Source organism: Argiope bruennichi, chromosome 4 (assembly GCF_947563725.1).
Source record: "Argiope bruennichi chromosome 4, qqArgBrue1.1, whole genome shotgun sequence".
In the NCBI taxonomy this organism is placed as follows: Eukaryota; Metazoa; Arthropoda; class Arachnida; order Araneae; family Araneidae; genus Argiope; species Argiope bruennichi.
In genome coordinates, this window is record NC_079154.1 from 576,014 (window position 1) to 596,041 (window position 20,028).

General features: G+C 36.0%; 1 protein-coding gene across 1 annotated transcript in view; it reads left to right on the forward strand.

Annotated features, from left to right (window-relative positions):
* The window catches only part of LOC129965612 (dynein regulatory complex protein 11-like), a 117,920-nt gene extending 108,160 nt beyond the window's left edge, over window positions 1-9,760 (forward strand). The window contains exons 17-19 of the mRNA XM_056079657.1: window positions 5,866-5,987; window positions 7,956-8,072; window positions 9,177-9,760. Coding sequence (XP_055935632.1) covers window positions 5,866-5,987; window positions 7,956-8,072; window positions 9,177-9,296 — 359 coding nt within the window. The 3' untranslated portion in view covers window positions 9,297-9,760. The remainder of the gene's footprint in view (window positions 1-5,865; window positions 5,988-7,955; window positions 8,073-9,176) is intronic.
* The last annotated feature ends 10,268 nt before the right edge of the window (window positions 9,761-20,028 follow it).

Here is a 20,028-nt window from a genome sequence, read left to right on the forward strand (position 1 = left end):
ATCTCAGCCATCATCTTACTAAAAAAGTATGGCGCATTCACCAATCCAAATGGCATTCTTAGAGGGAGATACGTCCCGAAATTAGTTACGAACGCTGCTAACCGACTTGCGTTCTTCGTCATTGGAATTTGCCAGTAGCCCTTCTCTAGATCTAGTACCGTAATAAATTTTGCGGCGGAGACTCTTTCTACTCGCTCTTCTAAATTTGGCAAGGGGAAATACTCAGTTTTAATTACACTATTTAATTTTCGGTAATCAATACAAGGTCTTGGGGCCTTTCCCGGTGCCTCTACTAACAGCATTGGTGATGTATAGTCTGATTGTCCCATTTCAATTATTTTCAGATCTAACATCTGCTTTATTTCCGATTTCAAAATTTCGGCTTGGCGTTGTGATGTGCGATATGGCTTCGACCGAACCGGCTGATTACTGATCAGTTCTATATCGTGCTCAACTAGATGGGTTTTTCCCGGCTTATTTGAAAAAACTGTTTTATGTTTATGTAACAACTCTTTGAGTTCCCCAATCTGCTCCGTCGTTAACCTCTCTTCTAAGTTGCTACTTCGAGATATTTCCTCGAAATCGTACACGTTTACGTCTCCCGTCGGGTATGCGATCTCTAAATCATTTTCCGTCTCCACATTCACTTTTTCCTCGTGGAACACTAGATTCACCTCCGCCAATCTTTTATGGTAAGGTTTCAACAGATTAACATGAAAAATTTGGGGCTTGGCCCCCTTTCCTGTCATTTTCACTATATAGTTCGTTTCCGACAATTGAGATTGAATTTCGCCTGGCCCTATCCACTGTACTGATAGTTTATTCGGCATAGATGCTGCGAGCACCAACACTTGATCACCGGATTTATATTGGCGATGGACAGCATTTTTGTCATACCATAATTTTCTCTTATCTCGCGTCTCCAACATCCTGGTTACTGCTATATCCTGACAACGTCTCATGCGGTTTATTAAGTCGTGCATGTATTTGGCTACCGCCGTTTCGTTTTCTTTCGGTGCTACCCAGTGCTCGTATAACAGCACTTCTGGAGTCCTTAGGTTTTTTCCGTGAACCAACTCAGCGGGGCTAAATCCTGTGCTCTCGTGAGTAACCGTTCTCAAAGCCAACAGAGTTGTGGGAAGATTTTTCTCCCAATCCTTTCCGGACTCTAAACATAGTACCTTTAGAAGTCGCTTAATGGTTTTGTGGAAACGCTCTACCGGGTTTGTCTGGGGATGCCGCACAGATGAATGAGTGACTTTTATTCCGAACTTATCAAAAAATTCTGTGGTTAAATAGCTAGTGAACGAAGTACCCCAATCACACTGTATCTCACGGGGGAACCCCATTCTACTAAAAACGTTTAACATAGCATTTATCACTGTGATTGACGTAAGGTCTTCTATAGGGATTGCATTCGGATATTTTGAAGACATACACATCGCCGTTAACAAATATCGATTGTTTTTCTCACTAATGGGTAATGGTCCTACGCAATCAATATTTAATTTGCTAAAAATTTCCGATATAACGGGAACTAATTTGAGAGGGGCCTTTGTCTTCTCCCTTGGTTTACCGATTCGTTGACAAGGATCACACGAGCGAACGTAATTCTCGATATCCTTTACACAATTTGGCCAAAAATAATATTTTAGGGCCCTATCTTTCGTTTTAGTTACCCCCAGATGTGCCGACGTCGACTCGTGGCACATCTCTAATATTGCCGGTCTGAATTTTTTCGGCACAATTAATTGATATCTCGGGTTTCCTAAATGATCTTTTGTTACCCTAAAAAACAATCCCTTTTCCTTTTTAAATCCCTCATGTCCTTTGTTAACGCGTTCCCTACATTCTTCCAAGGTTCCGCAGTCCATTTGAGCCTTTGAAAATTCTTCTTGAGTTATCTTGAACGGAGTGAATAAATCTTCAGCTCCTTCCCCTATCTCAATGGGTGGTAACGATTCTTCTCTCAGTTGCATTTCAGGTTCTATCTCATTCTTCCCTCCTGTCCCGCTTTCTATTCTCCTTGCTTTTCCATCCCCTTTCGCGTTTTCCCCCTTCTTTTGTGAACGAGTAGTGACAGCATTCACAGTGGCAATACTGATACGTTTGTTAAGTAACTCGGCCGTGGCGTTACTAAGAAGGTAAATTCCTTGATCGAGAGATGAATCAACAATAGCGGCCTTTGTGACGACCTCCCCGAACTCTGGGCTATTGAGCTTTACACGTGCCAGAGGCAAACACCTCAAATCTAAGTCCAATGGTTGTTTCACCCAAATTACCTCACCGGTAAAATCTGCATTACTGACGTAATTTCGTGTAACGATATCTACGCTGGCGCTTGAATCCCGGAGAATTTTAATTTCCGATCCGTTAACGGATCCTTCACTTATATAGGGAGCAAATAATTCATTTTCGTGCGCGCTTCCTACGTGATTTATCTGCTCTGTCGGTTGATTCCTTTTTAATTGAGGGCAGTTTGGCCTTAAATGCGTCGTAGACAGACATTCATAACATTGTAATTGTTTCCGTTGATCAAAATTGTCTCCCCTCCAATTCCTTTGTGGGGCTAAATTCCTCCACGATTTATTCTCATTGGGTTTAGCGTTTGCCATTCTTTCCGTCGCTTTATACTTCTCTTCTTTCTTAGGCGAAAACGGTCTGTTTCTCTCAACCATTTTTCTTTCGGGGAATTTTACAAAGTTGGATCTCGTCCGCACCGATTCGTAGTGGTCCAGTTTCTCGGCTAGAACAAAAGGATCCACGAACTCCTACCATACGTCTAGAAAATGGTCTCTTATCTGGCTCGGGACGCGTTTTTTTATCTGGTCGGTGATTAGCAATTTCTTTAGCCCGGTAAAATCCGTTACATCCGATCCCGAAAGCCAACCATCTAAGAAATGTTCCAGATCAAAAATTAATTCCTTCCACAATGCGTTCGGTTTTTTCTGATGGCTCACGAAACGCTGCCTATATGTCTCAGTTTTTATCTTAAATCGTTCCAGCAAAACTTGTTTAATATGCTCGTAATCCTGAGCTTTGTCTTCCGGTTCTTTCGCTATGATGTGAGCCAAATCTAACGGCAATAATGACAGTAGTTGAGAGACCCATTCAGCCTCGTCAATCTCGGCGGTTTTTAATTGCCTCTCTAGTAATGTCAGATAAATTGACATATCAGTTTGGTTACTATCAAACTTAGGCATTAAATGCTTAATATCTCTTCGCGGTCTAGAATTTTCATTTCGGCTTGAATGTGAGCTATTAATTTCCGAGGAATTAGATATTCTTAAACGCTCCAACTCAAATTCCCGTTCGCGCTGCCTTTCAGCTTGTAATTCTGCCTCTACGCGCTCTTTCTCTGTTTTTCGTTCTTCCACTATAACTTCATATCTATCTTTTACGAAGTCAATATCTGGGAACTCTTTAATTTTCCTGATCAGATCTACTACTTTATTTGAGGGGTCAGTCTCGATCCCTAATTCTTCCGTCAGGGAAAATAAATCTATTTTTAACGCTCTGTTTAAGAAAGCCATTTCTTAATTTAATTCTACTTACAAACTGATTAGCTATCTTACTCTCAAAAAAAAATTTTAAGCTACACAAAACTCAACTGATTTTAAACACAAGGAACTCCTTTATGTATCAACAATACACATAAAACACAGTTGATTTATACAATACACAAAATAAATTCTATTAAATATTTCACCAGTTTTGAATAATTTACTGAAATCAGCAGATTTCTATTCAACTAATTACTGCAAACTGTCACACAATTTTTCATCTAATACACATTGATAAAAGTCAAAGTTATCATTCATCGAATGCATTTGGTTCAGCCACTGAAACCTGTGGTTACATTTAGCATTTACCAGTTAATTAGCATCTACAATTTAACATTACTTCTATAACTTATTAACAGAACTTGTACACCAAAATTTTAATCTTTACAATTAGTCCCAACTAATTAAAAATTTCTTTACTGAATTGCTTTAATAGCCAATTCTAAAATGCTACACTGAAATTTCAAATTTTACTTCAGTGATCGACAGTTACTTTTATAATAAATTTACTGCCTCTAGAGAAAGGAAAGTTAGGAAGCACTCTCCGGTGTGCAGGAGACTCGGAACACTTCGTCGGTTGGTTGATACCAGGTTGGAGGTAGAGGGAATTCCAATCGAAGTTGAGTCCACTCGTCGAACTTGCGGCTGGAGAATTCCTTTCTAACTTGGGTCAGTACGCTCTTGCAGCTCAGCGATTCTTCCTCGCTTTGAGTTCCACTCGTCGATCTTGAAGTTGGCAATTACCACGCAACTTTTTTAAAAGTAACTTTAACCTAGATATTGTAAGTTTTCTCAGACTAGAAATCTCTGAGTCTGAAACGCAAGTCCAGTTAGCTAATGATAGCTTACCGCACAAAGTTCTATCAACACCGCTGCCACCAAATATTAAAGCTGTAAAGTCTCGATCCAAAAACATGTAGCAATATGATCAAATTTTTTTATTTACAGCTTTATTACATAAAAACAACTCTTTCTAATCTAGGTTAAATGAATGATGCTATTTACAACACGAAAATTACACAAGAATAGTTCCTCGAACCATTTCGAAGGAAACAACTTTACAAGAACAGCTAACAGGCTGTTGGCGTCTTAGGCTACTCCGGGGGTAGCTCTCGGAATCCACCGAATTTTCTTCGGGTGGAATTCTACGCAGCAGTCCGATTCACACGAAGCTTCTCTCCTTGGTTCACACGAAGCTTCTCTCCCTGATTCACACGAAGCTTCTCTCCGTCTTCTTCCGAAAAATCTCACCTTTTATTTTTCTCTCAGACTCCCTGTTACCCAATCACCGTTCAGAACAACCTGAATCGTCTCTGGTCGCCCGTGGGAAAATGTCCATTGATGATTCACCCTCCACCATGGGAAAAATGCAGGACATCTGGAGTGTTTGACACTGTCGCCTTTCGAAGACACGATTTATTTCCCTGGGAAACGCACGTGTGGTTCCTTATCTGGATTAGCACTAAATGGCCAGATGACCGTACTTAAAAGGAGGGTCTTCCATTTGGCAATCTGGAGGCACTTAACACTGTGGGAGTTTCGTTGATGAAGAATGGCCCGGAATGTACATTATCGAGTGTGGGAAAAAGGAATGTCACAGTGGTCACCCAGGAAGAAGCTGATTCATTACACTATACTGGCACCCACCTCCTTTCGCGCAACATTGAGTTCAGAAAGATTAATATACATTAGAGTCCTTCAACGAAATCAAATTTCAAACTAGGAATACTCAGGCCCGAAAGCAAGACATATAAACAGGGCATCACGACCCACAGCTTTGAGGATGCTTACTGCTTGCTCCAGTGCTTATTTCGCAAAAAGTGGGTAAGAAATGTGTGCGGCTGGAAGGATCTCTTCATTTTCGTGCAAAAACTTCTGATGCATATTGATTTTTATGTTGAGGGGTTACGTCATTTTACCTTTATTTTACTATAAGCCACTTGATACCATTTATGGTCATTGAGAATAATTATAAAATGCTTTAGACATTTTAATTCATAAAATAATATTAGAAAGTAAAGTAATGTAGTTTTTACTGTGCCGACTTCCCTCAACTCTGGAGTCATTTGTAACAGTCGAACTAATTTTAAAAAAAATATTTCTGGTAGTAAGGTTAACAAAATTGTTGAATGTTATTATACATTCAACATTATAGCTTAACTATTAATCATATTATGAATGAATAGCCAAACTATAAGAAATAGTTATAATCAAGGAATCGCAGATATAAAACATTTTTCTAAATCTGCTTCAGCGGTCCTCCTGGCTTTATTCCCTGTTTCACCTTTTCTTCCCTTTCCAGCACTGTGGAGTGAGATGATACTGAAAAGCAAAGGCACCATCACCTCGGAGCTCGGCCTCAGCACCTTGTGCGGCGTGTCGGATGGCTTCACAGCAAAGCACATAAAGTACGCCGTGGAGCAGGTACGAGAGTGCATTTCGTCTCCGAAAGAGTGACTCACCCATTCTTCACAAATGCCACTAGGTAGATCTAAATACGAAAGTGGCTTTTTGACTGCAAGATACCTCAACCTCCCCTATTTACAGCACCACGGCACTTTTTCCCAAACAATCGTTATGCAGAATTTTGACCGCGTCCATTCTTGTTTTGCAGAAACCCTCTTCATTCGTTGACAACGGCATCAAACGTAATGATCAGATTTCAGCTTCCCTCTCTGACTTCTGCAGGCTTACCAAATGCGCGAAACTTTTGCAACATAGCTTTAGCTGAAAGTCAAAGTAAAAAGTGACCAAATACAAATTCGTAAAAGATTTTTCTAAATTTTATTTATGACTTTTTTTATTCATTTTGTTCAATAATGCTTCCATGGTATAAATGTGAATTTGAAGGAGAATCGATAAATGTTTTATTTTGGTTGCGGACTCATTACTTGCCTGTTGCGACTCTCGGTAAGAAGCACTTCTGAGCCTTCCTCCGCTCTCTAGAAGCGCTTTTCTTCTGTGTTTTGAAAATGAGTTTCCAAGCATGCAAAGTTACTTTTTTTGCAGCAATATCATTGCATAAGTGATTTTATTATTTCAATAGGAATGCAGCAAGATGCTGAGTATTTCCAGATCATAGTTGCCGAAATGATGAAATTTATTTTTCCTGTATTGAATTTAATCTTTTAACGATGTCACTGCATTGATTTTTATTTGTGTTTTTCCACTTAGTACCTTATTTATGAAATTGTTTAAAGAAAGAAAAAAAAATATATGAGGAATTCATAATTTTGAATATTAGAATTTTAATTAGAAAGTTGAGACTATAAGAAATACAAGCAAAATAGGCGATTTAAATTCGTGAAATGCTTTGAAAATATAGCAAACTTTAAGATAGTTTTAAAAGTTTCAGGTGCAATGCCACCGTTACAGCATTTACAGCGTTACAGGAAACAATACCATCCATGAAACAAATATTTGTAAATTCAAATCCAAATTTCACAGCAAGATAATTTTTTTGCATTTTTTATCTAAATTTTACACGTCACAAAATATCAGAATTTCTTGAGAAACGTGTCAAAAGTAGTTTAAGAAGTAGCATCATAATTTCTTCTTCTTGTGTACAGCCGAGCACCACGCGACCACTGAACGAGGCAGTATCGACTGTATTTGTTGTGGCTGACTGTATTTGTTGTAATCCATCCATATTACTGACAAATTCTCCGAACTGGCATCCTCTTAGAGGCGGTTGTCCCTAAGCCACAGGAGGTCAATCTGTGACCTTCCTCCTCATTTCCCCCCACATTTATCATCCTGTTTTACAGCAGCAGGTCAACACTTTGAGAAAACCTTCTCAAAATTCTCTATATTCCTGCAAATGAGCGTCCCACAACAAAAGAAAGGCAAACACTTTTGAACTTTAAATCTTTGGTAAGAAAATGTCAATTTTCAACATCATATCTTTCAAAAGTAGCATAACAAACTATTGGCAGATTGCCTTAAACAACATCTTATTCGAGATTTTTTCAGAGCATGGCTCCAGCGCTAGCAGTAAATGCAGGAAAATTACGAATGAACGAAATGAAACGAGGACAGCGATAGATTGCTTCACGATGTAAAACCATGCGTAAGGGAGTTATTCTTCCGAACGTGCAATCAACTCATGTACATGCCAGTTTGATTCCGGGATCCATTGCACCTCCTGCAAAAGGAGCGGATGACGACTTCATTTCTGCCAACAAGCAGCTCTCATTGTGCTCGCGCTTCCCCAGGGAAAGAAAAGAGTTTCTTACACCCATTAGGACGTGCACCGATTCGTCTTCATTTATGTTCCCATTGTATGCCTGCCATTTATCGAGTAATGCTTTGTTTAATGTCCATACTCATCTTCTCAGCTAAGATTGCCCTCTCCTTTCTTCAGAATTAGCTGTGAGAATGATCTCCTTCCAGGTGCTGACCAACCGTCGCCTGTCGCTGCAGAACAAGATCTCGCTCTCTGCCACGGAATTCGTGCCCTTCCTGTCCGACTGCGTCCCGGTCTCGCAAGAGGAGAACGACGAGTACAGGGTGCTTCTCCTTTATTCCTACTACCTTCCGAATCTGATTACTGTCATTGTGCCAAGTGTTTCATTTGCCATCCATAAAAAAAGAAGAAGAAATGAAAGGAATTTATATTCAAATTTTTCCAACGGGCAGAATGTCTGCTGTTTTTATTATTTATTCATTTATTTTGATATTTTTCTGAAACAACTCCTGGAACTATAATACAAAAAATCCCACATTTCAGAATTCAAATATATATATATGCACACACTTTCAATATATATATATATATATATATATATATATATATATATATATATATATATATATATATATATATATATATATATATATATATATATATATATATTCAACGTTTTTATATTGGTGACCATGCTCTTTTTTTTTCTCCTAATTCCCATATTTTTTATTAGAATCGCGATAAGCAGGGCTCATATAAATATCTAATTAGGTAATATTATCGAATGAGCAGAAATGTCAAAGTATGGGCGTATGAACCGTGTAATATTTCCTTTCTGTGTGAATGTGTGCACGCGAATCGTGTGTTATTTTGCAGAAGTATCTCTGTCAACCCCTGAAAATATTTGTTAAAAGTTTATTCCAATCGAGTATCGAAACTGATTTTACGTAAAAAAGAATAAATGGCATCTGAATTTTTCGAAATGAACTGTGCAAAACCAAAATGAAGCCCATTTCAAGGCACCGTTTAATGTGACGAATTAATATTTCATTCCTAAATATTAAATGAAACACCTTTTGGGAGCTTATGAATTTCTCAGATATAATCGTTTCAAAATCTGTCTTACTTTACAGAATAAACTTATTCAATAGTTAATTCAAGCAAGAGACTAAAATATTTATTTTCTGTTTTTCTATCCTATTTTACGATGCTTGAAAAAAATCGCACGTTTCATGAAGGATTCTTTTAGATGGTTCACAGTGACAAAATAAATCATTTTTATACTATTCATCTTACTGTTTTTTTAAATAAAATACTGAAATAAATTATACTACAAAATGATACTAGTTTAAATTATACTACAGATAAATTCCCCTCCGAGTAGAAATTCAATAATTGTGCGCGAATTTTTTTGTTCGTTTTCCCAGGTGTGGTTGTCCAAGATGCCGCTGCAGAAGAGACGGATCAAAGTGCTGAAAGAAGAATCGGGAGAAATAACTGAAGAGGTGAAAAATAAAGAAAAGTCCGGCAACCAGAAAACTGCCTAATCGACGCACAATAACATTAATAAGAAATACTTCACATAGTATAGAATTCTTAACATCTGTATGCCCAGTTCAACAGGAAAAACATGTACTGACTTTGCAATGTAAACAAGGTGATGCCACGCTAGATTACTTTAGCAGATTACGATACATTCTGAAGTGACCTAACCATCGGATGCCAGCCAGAGACTTAGAAAAGAATGTTATTGGGCAATACAATGTTTCTGTTTCGCTTCATTTAACCTGTAGACGATTTCTCGACCGAAAAGAGAATCGTCTGAAATGGGGAAAATCGTATTCTTTCTTTTGAAAAAGATTGAGACATCTCTTCCATAGTCAGAAACCGGATTGACAGGCAATACATCTAGGCTCTCGTCAAGTCAATTGAAGTTAAGTTCTGTTTATATTTGTCACATAATGATTAAAAAAAAGGCATTTTTTTTTAAAGCTACCGAGAAAAATACTCGTTCAGGTGAGAAGAAACGTAAGTTTTCTCAGTTCTCCAGAGCGGAACTATTCGATGCTAGTTGAATCAATGCAACGACGGCGGGTGGTGTCTGGAGTCATCATTGAAGGTGCTCTAGTAGAGGCATCGAAATTTGAGAAGAACGGGCTGATTTTGATTTTTATGAATTGCACATTTATGAATGTCCTTGTTTACTCGATTTCAAAAATAAAAGTAGTTCGTTACTTTTCCGATTTGATGTTTTCTTTCTTTGCTATTTTTTTAATAAATTTTTATTGCAACAGTGAGAACATCTCAGAGAATATATTAAATGATTCATGGATAGGTGATCGTTGTAATATTTTCGTAAATTATACTGATTCTTTCTTAAAACTGCTTGAATTTCGCTTCATTTTTGTTTGGATATAAGGATCCACATTTTAAGAGATATCGCAGGCCCTTCATTCGGCAGGTAACTGAGAAAAAAAGGATGTTCTTATAGTGCGGACTAAGTCTGTCTCAAAATACGAATTTTAAAATATAAAAGATTGAATGCAGAATATTTTATTTGTCTATCATAATATGAAATAAAAAAAATCTTGTTTATTTAAGTTGACAAATCAAGACATATAAAACCCAATGACAGGCATACTTGGCAAGTCACCAAAGCGAATCAATTTGTAACAAAGGAATTACTTTTCTAAAAGTTATTCTTATATCAAAATGGACTGCTTTAAAGAAGGATAAATAAGATAATGGTGTTTACTTTAGTTATATAATGATAATATTTATGTATTAGAATGCATTTTTCCAAAGTTTTTTTCTCTCTTAAAAACTGATAGGAGATGAGCACATAAAGCAAGAAAAGAAATAATGTTAACGAGTTACCCGTGTATGTTTTTCATTTCGAAACTTTTTCTAAAATTATCTTAACGTTGGAACTGCTGCCTTTTAACCCCACCCAGAGATACAATTCTCATGTAAAGAAGACACTCTGAGCAGAGCACATTGCTTCCAACAATATGACCTTCCGAATTTCTCCGTTAGAGGGCTGTTATGATTTTGACGTCGCAGCGCAGACCTCCTGAGTGGCTTTCCCACATCAGCGGCAGTTGGTCGATATGCTGTGGGGCCGTTGTGAAGATGTTAAGTTATTTTCACTGAATAAACTGCTCTCGTTTAGTAGCTGAAACTTTAATAAATAGATTTTAAAAGCTCGTGCACCTGACGCTTCTTAGTCCAAACGCATCCAACTCAAGAAATAGAACGTACTATATTCTAGAATCGCAAAGAAGCTTGCAAACGTCTTTTAATGCAAAATTTCGTTCTTGAGCAAAACATTACAAAGTGTTTCGAAAATTAGACAAACAATATTTGATTATTCTTTGGAAGTTACAAATTGGAATGGAAAACTAAATAGCTTTGACCGTGCTTCGCAAATGACATGGTTTTCTCTGAAAGTTTCTATGTAACCGGAGTGAAAGATAAATCTTTTTATAAATGTGTTTCTGCAAACCGTGTGATCACAACTTCTGAAAAAAAAATGTGCATAAATTCTTAAATGTTTGGAAATGCTGAATTATCTATTTATTATCTATTTTTTAATGATTTTTTTTCTATCAAACATGCAGGATATATGCAATGTAGAAATTCATACGAAACATTTGAACTTAATAATGACATGCATGATGCAAGAAATCATTCAAAATACTTTGCAAAACAGGGCATACTATTGGATAGTAAATACATATGGAGAAAGGATTTTTAAATTAATTAAAATAGAAACAACATTTTAATGCTTTTTTTTCTTAATTTTTCCAAACGTTTATGTTTAGAAGCATATTTCCGCTCTAAGCCTATTTTTGCACAACAATAAAACTTTAAAAAAAATCTTTGATTTTAACGGATTTTTCGAAATTATATTGGTATAAAATATGTTAAATCATTTTATTATATTAAAATTCAGATAAAATTTATAGTTTTATCAAATCTTTCACTCGCATGCTTTTGTCAATTTTTTTTTGAATTACTCGCATACAAAAAAATTTTTTTCTTTGGACACTCATTCCGAATAGTATTAATAATTAAGAGGTTAATTGTATTCTAAGCTCTTCTGCACTATTTCGCACATGCGTCTTCGGAAACTCCACAAATAGCGAAGAATCCCGCGCAAACGCAATGAAAATTCCCCTCTTTCTGTCTATTTAAAACACACTGCACAGTCGTTGCGCATTGCAATACTGTTGTTTATTGTCGCTCTATTTTGACACTGTTTTTATTATAAACAAAGCATAGTCCCTACATATTAATTTTTAAATTGATCATTGGATCAGTTACGACAATATATGATCCCAAATCCATCTTGACAGGAGTGACGCGTCAAATTGCCGACAACGAGATAAAACAAAAATATAAACATTACAGAAGTTTGAAATTTTATGTAACGGAATCTCGTATAGATTAACTGTAGTTAGACACAGAGTTCAATTATGAATTCAACAACGACACTTTAATAAATTATATCGTCTAAGTTACCGCAGCCATGAAAAACATGATCTTGATGCAGATATATAATGTCACATATACATCTTTTGCCATAATAATTTTTTCAGATTGGATATCTTAAACCGTTATAAAGACATCCGTGATCCGAAAATACTGCCGAATTTTCTTCTTTCAGTGATTTTCAGAAATGGGGGGAAAAAAAGCGACTATAAAAAATGCAAAATGAAGAGTCTGGCTGCAAAAGAGGATTGAATAAAATTACTCATCGCTTTATATGACAGTGTCTTCAAGAGTTTTCATAGAAAAGCAAATGAAAACGGCATACAAAAACGCAAGGAAGGACGGAGATCGCTGGATAATGTCCAACCACCCTTTCGGCCTCACAATTTGAGGAGAGATGTCGTTTATCAAGATGCGGATGTTGGTCATAAAAATGACTTAAACATTTGTAGCATTGTATGAGTGAAAGAGAGTCGATTGCCATTCGAACTGCAGTGAGATTTACGATAATGCTTAGAACTGAGTGAAAACAGTGTGATGAAAAGTGATTAAGGAGGGTATGTGATTTTGTCATATATAATTTAAATGAATTAAGTGCAAGACGCAACCGAATTCATCATAATATTTATTGACACAAATGCATCAAATAACATTTTTTTTTTTAATTTTTAGACCATTTTCTTAGATATATATGCTTATTGCTAAAGATTTAGAAATGAGCTCCTGCGACCAGATTAAAGAGGACTGCTTTTAATTCTTTAGAATGAATGAATGAATAATAGAGACATTTTAAAATTTCACAAAAAAACTTTTTATTTCATTTATTTGTTAGAAAATATCATGTTTCGCATTTATTTCAGTTCACACAAACGCATTTTTAACATGACACTTTTCTAAATTTTGTTTGCAGTAAGAGCTAACTTAAACTTTTAATTTGAGTTTTTGTCAACGTGATGGCAATACGTTCATAAAAGCTAACTTTTTCAAAGCACATGTAAAACCTTGGCATATTAGGGGGAAATACGAAGGGTGGACTCGGACAGGCAACCTTCCATATGATGACGAATGGGATGGCGCACAGGTGGGGAAGGCGGAGATACCAGTATTCACCCTGAAAATCCCAAAACAAAAGATTCGCTACAATAATTTTTTATTTCCTCTTGGGTGATTTCCTTTTCTTTTCGGGGGGGGGGGACGGGGGTGCATATGCATTTTCGAAGGTCTTTCATTTTCATTTCCAGATTTGGTTTGCGCTTCTTACAACTGCTTTTAAAATCAGGTTACCGATCTTCTGCAATCGGCGCCCATACCTTCGATTATGCTAAAACAGTTTTTGTGGTGTTGATGATAGGGACGGTTTTAAAAGAAAAACGAACAAGCAACTCTAAAATCTGACATGATATTTTGATAGATATTGTTTTTTTTTTTGTTTGTTTGTTTTTGAGAAATTCAGAAAAATCTAGCCTCATGCATTTCATTAATAAAATCTGATCAATTCTTAGGGAGTTAGTTTTCGTTGTCGGTACTTGTGCTTGTAATCAAAGAAACCACATTCGAAAACCCGTTGTTGGACGCTAAGTTTAATGGAAAGCATCACTTGAGCGCCCCTTCGTGGCAAATTTCTGCAAGGGGAAGCAATGCACGTCTCACTTTTATTGCACTCCGCAACTGACCCATGCGATGCACAACAGAGCGCGCCATGTGAAAGATGGGATAAATTTTCAAAAGCAAGAGGAAGTGACAAAATAAAAGGGACATTCAGATAATTCGAGCAGACGAAGTAAATTTCATTTAAAAAGAAAACAATGAAAAACTAATAACATAATTTTGTACATATATGATGGAAACTTGCAAAAAATATAAATATCTATAGTTTCGCAAATTTTTATTTAAACGGAATTGCTAAATTTCATGGTTTGAAAAAAGACATTAATTTAAAATTATTTTAGGACGTTGCAATTAATTTTAAATGTTACTAATTTTTTTTTAAATATAAAAGAGATATTTGAATATATAAGGAAATTTTTATGGAGAATAAGCAACAAGTTTATTTTTTTAAAAAAATCTTAAAGGAGGTGGACGGAGGCTATCCCACCACCTGTCAAAGGGTAATTAATGATAACATTTAAAATTTGAACAAAAAAAAATCCTGTTCCTTTTAATGGGTTATGCCTATTTAATACCATAATGCTTTCACGTTTTCTAATAATAATATTTTTAATTATATAAAATTAATCAAAATTTTACTATTTAATATCAAATTTTCAAACATTTAAAGCAAACTAACAATTAAGATTTAAATAAATAACAGAGAGCAATTAAAATAATGAATTGCAACAAAAAATCATTCTAATTTTTTTAATTAAAAAATTTTCTCGATGTATCAAAATAATATTCTGAATTACTGAAATAAAATAATTTTTTATTTATTTATTTTTATTTTTTGCGCTAAGTATAAAGGTACTTGGCAAATTGAACAAATCCTATCAATGAGTAATGCCTTTTTTGTGTGTGTGTGCTGCAATCATCGCATCTTTTAATTGATCTTTCTGGTTGATGTGTCAAAAATTGTTCTTTTGGTAAGTACCCGAAGTAAAAAAAAATGCTTTTATAATTTGGTTCACAAACTAAAGCATCATACTTTAAAAATATAAGGGGCACGGCAGTGCCCCCGCCAAGTCGAGCAAAAACAAGCGGTACGGCCGTACCCTCCTTTTCTCGAAGCAGTTCAGGCCATTTTCGAACCCCTGTAACTTCGTTGTGGATAAAACTAGAAGCCTGAATTTTCAATAACCAATCAGGCATTATATAAACACGGTATATTTCAAATTTCATTAAATTTGAACCAGTAGTTTAAGAATTATAACTAGTCAAAGTTTGTGAATTTTGTCACTGACTGACTGACTGACCGATCATCAAAACTCTAAGGCACTTCTAGCAGACATAGAAGTTTCAAATTTAGAATACAATTAGTGTTTAGTATATAAATCAAGGAAAAACTAAAATATGCGCATAATAATGGACGGATCGATAAATTTCTCGAAGTTTCGAGCATTATCCATTTTGTCGGCAAATTCATCGCCAAGTCGCCAAATGGTCGCCACGTTTGTCACTAAGCTCTGGGATCACTGGCTTGGCATCCGACAGCATCCAGAAATAAAACTTATATCTGTAGATAGCATAGATTGCCACAGATACCTCACAAAAAGAGCTCGTGAATGCATAAAAAAATATGAAGACGATGCTTCTATGACTGCAGGCCTGGAAGAGAACATAATTATAAAAATAGGAGTAAAAGTCATGTTAAGTCGAAATATTGACGTACTCCATCCATACAAAAATGACTATCTACAAAAAGAAATGAGATGCCATCAAAAACATAACTTGTAAAAAAAACCAAGTCTCGCAACTCAGTTCTTCTATCGTAAAAAGTTGTGAGATCCATGTAATACCAAGTCGGTCAATTTATTCAGTCCCTACTTAAGGGTCCTTCTGTCTTAAGTTATTACGTAATTAGCTAACCTAACAACATCTTATAGTGACCATATCAATATTAAAAATCTTTTATGGTTTAAATAAATAGATTGACTTGGTCATCGCATGAAAACACATTGTATCTTTGCATTAAATTAGATTACATTAACATATTATATTAAATTAGATTGTCTAGTGGGATTGCCAAGTCAATCTATTTATTTAAACCATAAAAGATTTTTAATATTGATATGGTCACTATAAGATGTTGTTAGGTTAGCTAATTACGTAATAACTTAAGACAGAAGGACCCTTAAGTAGGGACTGAATAAATTGACCGACTTGGTATTACATGGATCTCACAACTTTTTACGATAGAAGAACTGAGTTGCGAGACTTGGTTTTTTTTTACAAGTTATGTTTCTGATGGCATTCTTTCTTCATTAAATGGCTTAAAAGTGAAACTACCATGCATTATACATTTTTCTATAAAAGTTTTTAAAAAGAAACCACGATGTTTAAGAAATTAAATGAATTGTTTGGAATCTCAATCTGAAGATGTGTATAAAAAAGAAAACGTAATTCAAATTATAGAAGTTATCAACTTTTAGAAATTAACATAAAAGAATTTATTGCTTGAAGATGCACTTCAAATGAAATTTAAATAATTTTCAATTAGTCCAATTAATTCATGGGTCTTTAAATCTTTCTTCAATGACCAGACTTAAAATTTGGCTTCCATTGGTGATCTGAATTCAAAATGAAGATTACATCCAATTTTCGGCGCCAGCGATGACTTCGATTCGCTGTGTTGGTGTTCTACATATAAATGCAAAGCAGGCATAATTTGAAATATGGGAATGCGCACCGTGGAGCGATTATTTTTTAATTTTAATTAATTAAAAATTAAGCGAAATGTTGGCATTTTCCCGCGATGATTTTGACAAATGTTACAGCACAAAAATGATTTTTACATTATCTTAAGAGTTTAAAAAATTATCTATTCAATGATACCAATGTTTTGATTTATAGATAATGTGGCAATCGAAAAATTGATGAGCAATGAAATTGAACATGGGTTACTCACCTCGCCTGCGATCGCTCTTTTCGCGCTGAAATGAAGTCACATTGAACGTACGGATCGACATTTATGCGAGTTGCTATTAAATTAAATCAATCAGTCAGTCATCAACACTGAAGAGAGCCAATCTAAAAAATACTAAGACATTTAATAAGTTGAAATTATTTACAGAATTATATACAGGATTTTTAGTATAAACATATGCGATGGAGCTGTAACACCCCACATCGTAAAGTTCGCCGAAAAAAAAAAGAGGTTTTTTCGATTTCGTTTTCAGGAATTCCAGGAGTTGAGTTGTCTCAGAAGAAGTGAAAGTGCTTTTCGTGACATAACATACTCCCCACCTTGAGTTTCACCACACTGGAACTCAATTCTCAAAGAAGAAATGTTCTAGAGATCCAAACGATGAGGAGCACGTAGAGTTCGGCCATAGCGGTTGATTCGCCGAGGTTGAGAAGTGGGTAATAGTTTTTCCGGAGAGACAGGCAATGGCGATGCTGTTTCCTGAGAGACGGGCACTGGTGCTGATGAATCACTCGGATTATGGTTCACTCCTTCGTCACAACTGGCGGGAGCTTGCGAAGATCTCTGTCAATGAAAGAACTTACTTCAAGAGGATAGAGGCGCTGAATAGGTCGAAATAAGTCTCCTTGCTTGGTGCGAACTTTGACAAAACGCACTATTCCGTCTTTTCCTTTGATTAATTCGACCACTTTTCCAAGAGGCCAACTGATTCTTTTAGCCGTGGTTTCTAATAAGACTATATCTCCTATGGAAAAGAGATAGCTGTTTTGTGATTTTTTCCCATAACTTCTAAGCTGCCAATAATGTTCTCTCAAACTTGACATTAAAGTCTGAATTCCACAATGAGATAGAGTTTTGTGTCTATGCATAGTCATTTTACGAACTGCCATATGATCAGGAGGTAGAAGGATAGGATATTTGAAATTTTCAAAATCCTTCCACATTAAGAGCTGTTCCTTGATTCTAATGAGAACCTTTTGGATCAAAGAACGGGCGAAGGTTTCGAAGTCTTTCTTCACTGACTGTTCTAAATGAGGTCTTTTTGCATAATTTTCCAAATTATGGTTTCAGCTTCTGCCAGTTCTTCAATTTCCAAATTTTGTGAGGTGTACAGAGTCGCCTTTTTACAATTTCTGACAAATCTAAGTATCCAGGCTATAATTCTCACGATCTTCTCGAAAGATGAAATATTGGTTAAGTAATCGAATTCTTCATTCTTTGTAACTGCCAAAGTAACTATAGTCTTTTTCTTCTCCGAATTTATGATTTCTTTATCGACCATAGCTTCACTAACTGCCCAATATTTCTCATCTTGCTTCAGCCAAGATGGGCTGAATCATGCCAGTGTTGACTTAATAGAGTGACCACAGAACATCCTCTTAAAGGTAAGTCAGCTGGATTGAATGTTCCAGGAATATGATTCCACTCACCTTTTGAACTATAGTTTCTTATTTCTCTAACACGGTTCATGACAAAAACTCCCGAATCTTCTTCATTTCTAATCCAATGTAAAACATTCATTGAATACGTCCAATAAAATGTAGTTACATCTTCCATGTGTAAATCTCGTTTGATTGTTGTCATGAGGCGTATTCCTATAGTACATGCGAGCAATTCCAGTCTGGAAACTGTTGCAGGTTTCAATGGAGCTACTCGGGATCGTGACTGTACGAGTTGGCAGGAAACCTCCTCTTAATTTTCGCTTCTCAAATATATGCAGGTTGCATACGCTAATTGAGAGGCGTCACAGAAAACGTGGAATGATAGATTGTTTCTTTCTTTAAGATTTATTACCGGTCTTCTATGGATCGTTAAATTATCAACATAAGTTAAATCTCTTTTCAGTTTCAAAAACTTTTTGGCAAGTTCATCAGACAGTTCAGCATCCCAAGACAATTTAGCTCTCCAACAGTCTTGCATCAAAATTTTAAATCTTACAGTCACAGGACTCAATATTCCAAGACGGTGAAACAGCTGATTTGCTGATGACAATATTGATCTTTTAGTTAATGGAATTGCCTCAAAAATATCTTTTTATAAGCACATCTTAATGTGTCATCTTCTGGGTTCCATTCAAGTCCCAACACTGAGACGTTTTCTTCATGCGCAGGGGATTTTTCGCCAGTTCGGTGGAAGGTAGATTTATCCTTATTAAATCTCCATCCTTTCAAATCAAATTTAGCACTCATCATTATTTCCTTTGAGTGTTCAATAAAGGCTTCTACTTCTTCTATGGAATCTAAACTTGTGACACAATTGTCAACATACATAGAAGTCTTCAGTTTTTTCGCTACCCCTTGAAGATGTTCAGGAACATGATCTCGATGGTACGAAATAGTCGCGCCAAGGAGGAAAGGACTTGCCCTTATTCCAAATACCACACGTTTATGGCGATAAATCTTCAATTTATCAGGATCTCCGTTTTCAAAACATAAAAATCTTAGATATTCTCTGTCCTTGTCGCTAATACTTATCTGGAGAAATGCTTTCTTGATATCAGCGATTATGCCAAAAGCTCCAAGTCGGAATCTATTCAAAATGCTTGGAATCAGTTCCACTAAATTAGGTCCTTTTTCAAGACAGCTGTTCAGAGATAATTCATTCTCCAGCTTTGCTGAAGCATCAAATACCGCTCAAATCTTTGTTGTTGAATTCTCTTTGATCACGGCCCGATGAGGTCAGTATGTGCGAAGAAGATCATCTAATCTTGTTATATCCACAGGTTCTATTATTTCTTCTTTCAGATATTCTTGGAAGACATCTTCATAGCTCTCTAGCAAATTCTTTGCTTGAAGAATCTTAATTGTTCCCTTGAGTCTTCTTTCCGCAATCATTCTATTATTGGCAGGTGGCTGCATCCCTTCCAACCAGGGAGGAGACACTTCATACCGGCCATCAGGAAGTCTCTTCAGTGTTTTCAAGAAATACTGCATGGATGCTTCTTCCTTCTCCGTCTTTGATTGTTTTTCAGCTAGATCTTTGATTCCTATGATATCAAGATTCCATAAATCTGTTTCAGAAATTCCTCCAGCCAGCATTGAAGTAACAATCAGATCTGTGTTTCCATCTCCCTTTTCTCTTCCTGTACGACCCATGACCGTCCATCCTAATTTTGTTTCGATTGCAACTAAACCAGAAGGTAAGAGCTTATAACCTCCGGTCAGAAGCTTTCCGGCAACATCTGCTCCAATCACTAATTCTATGGG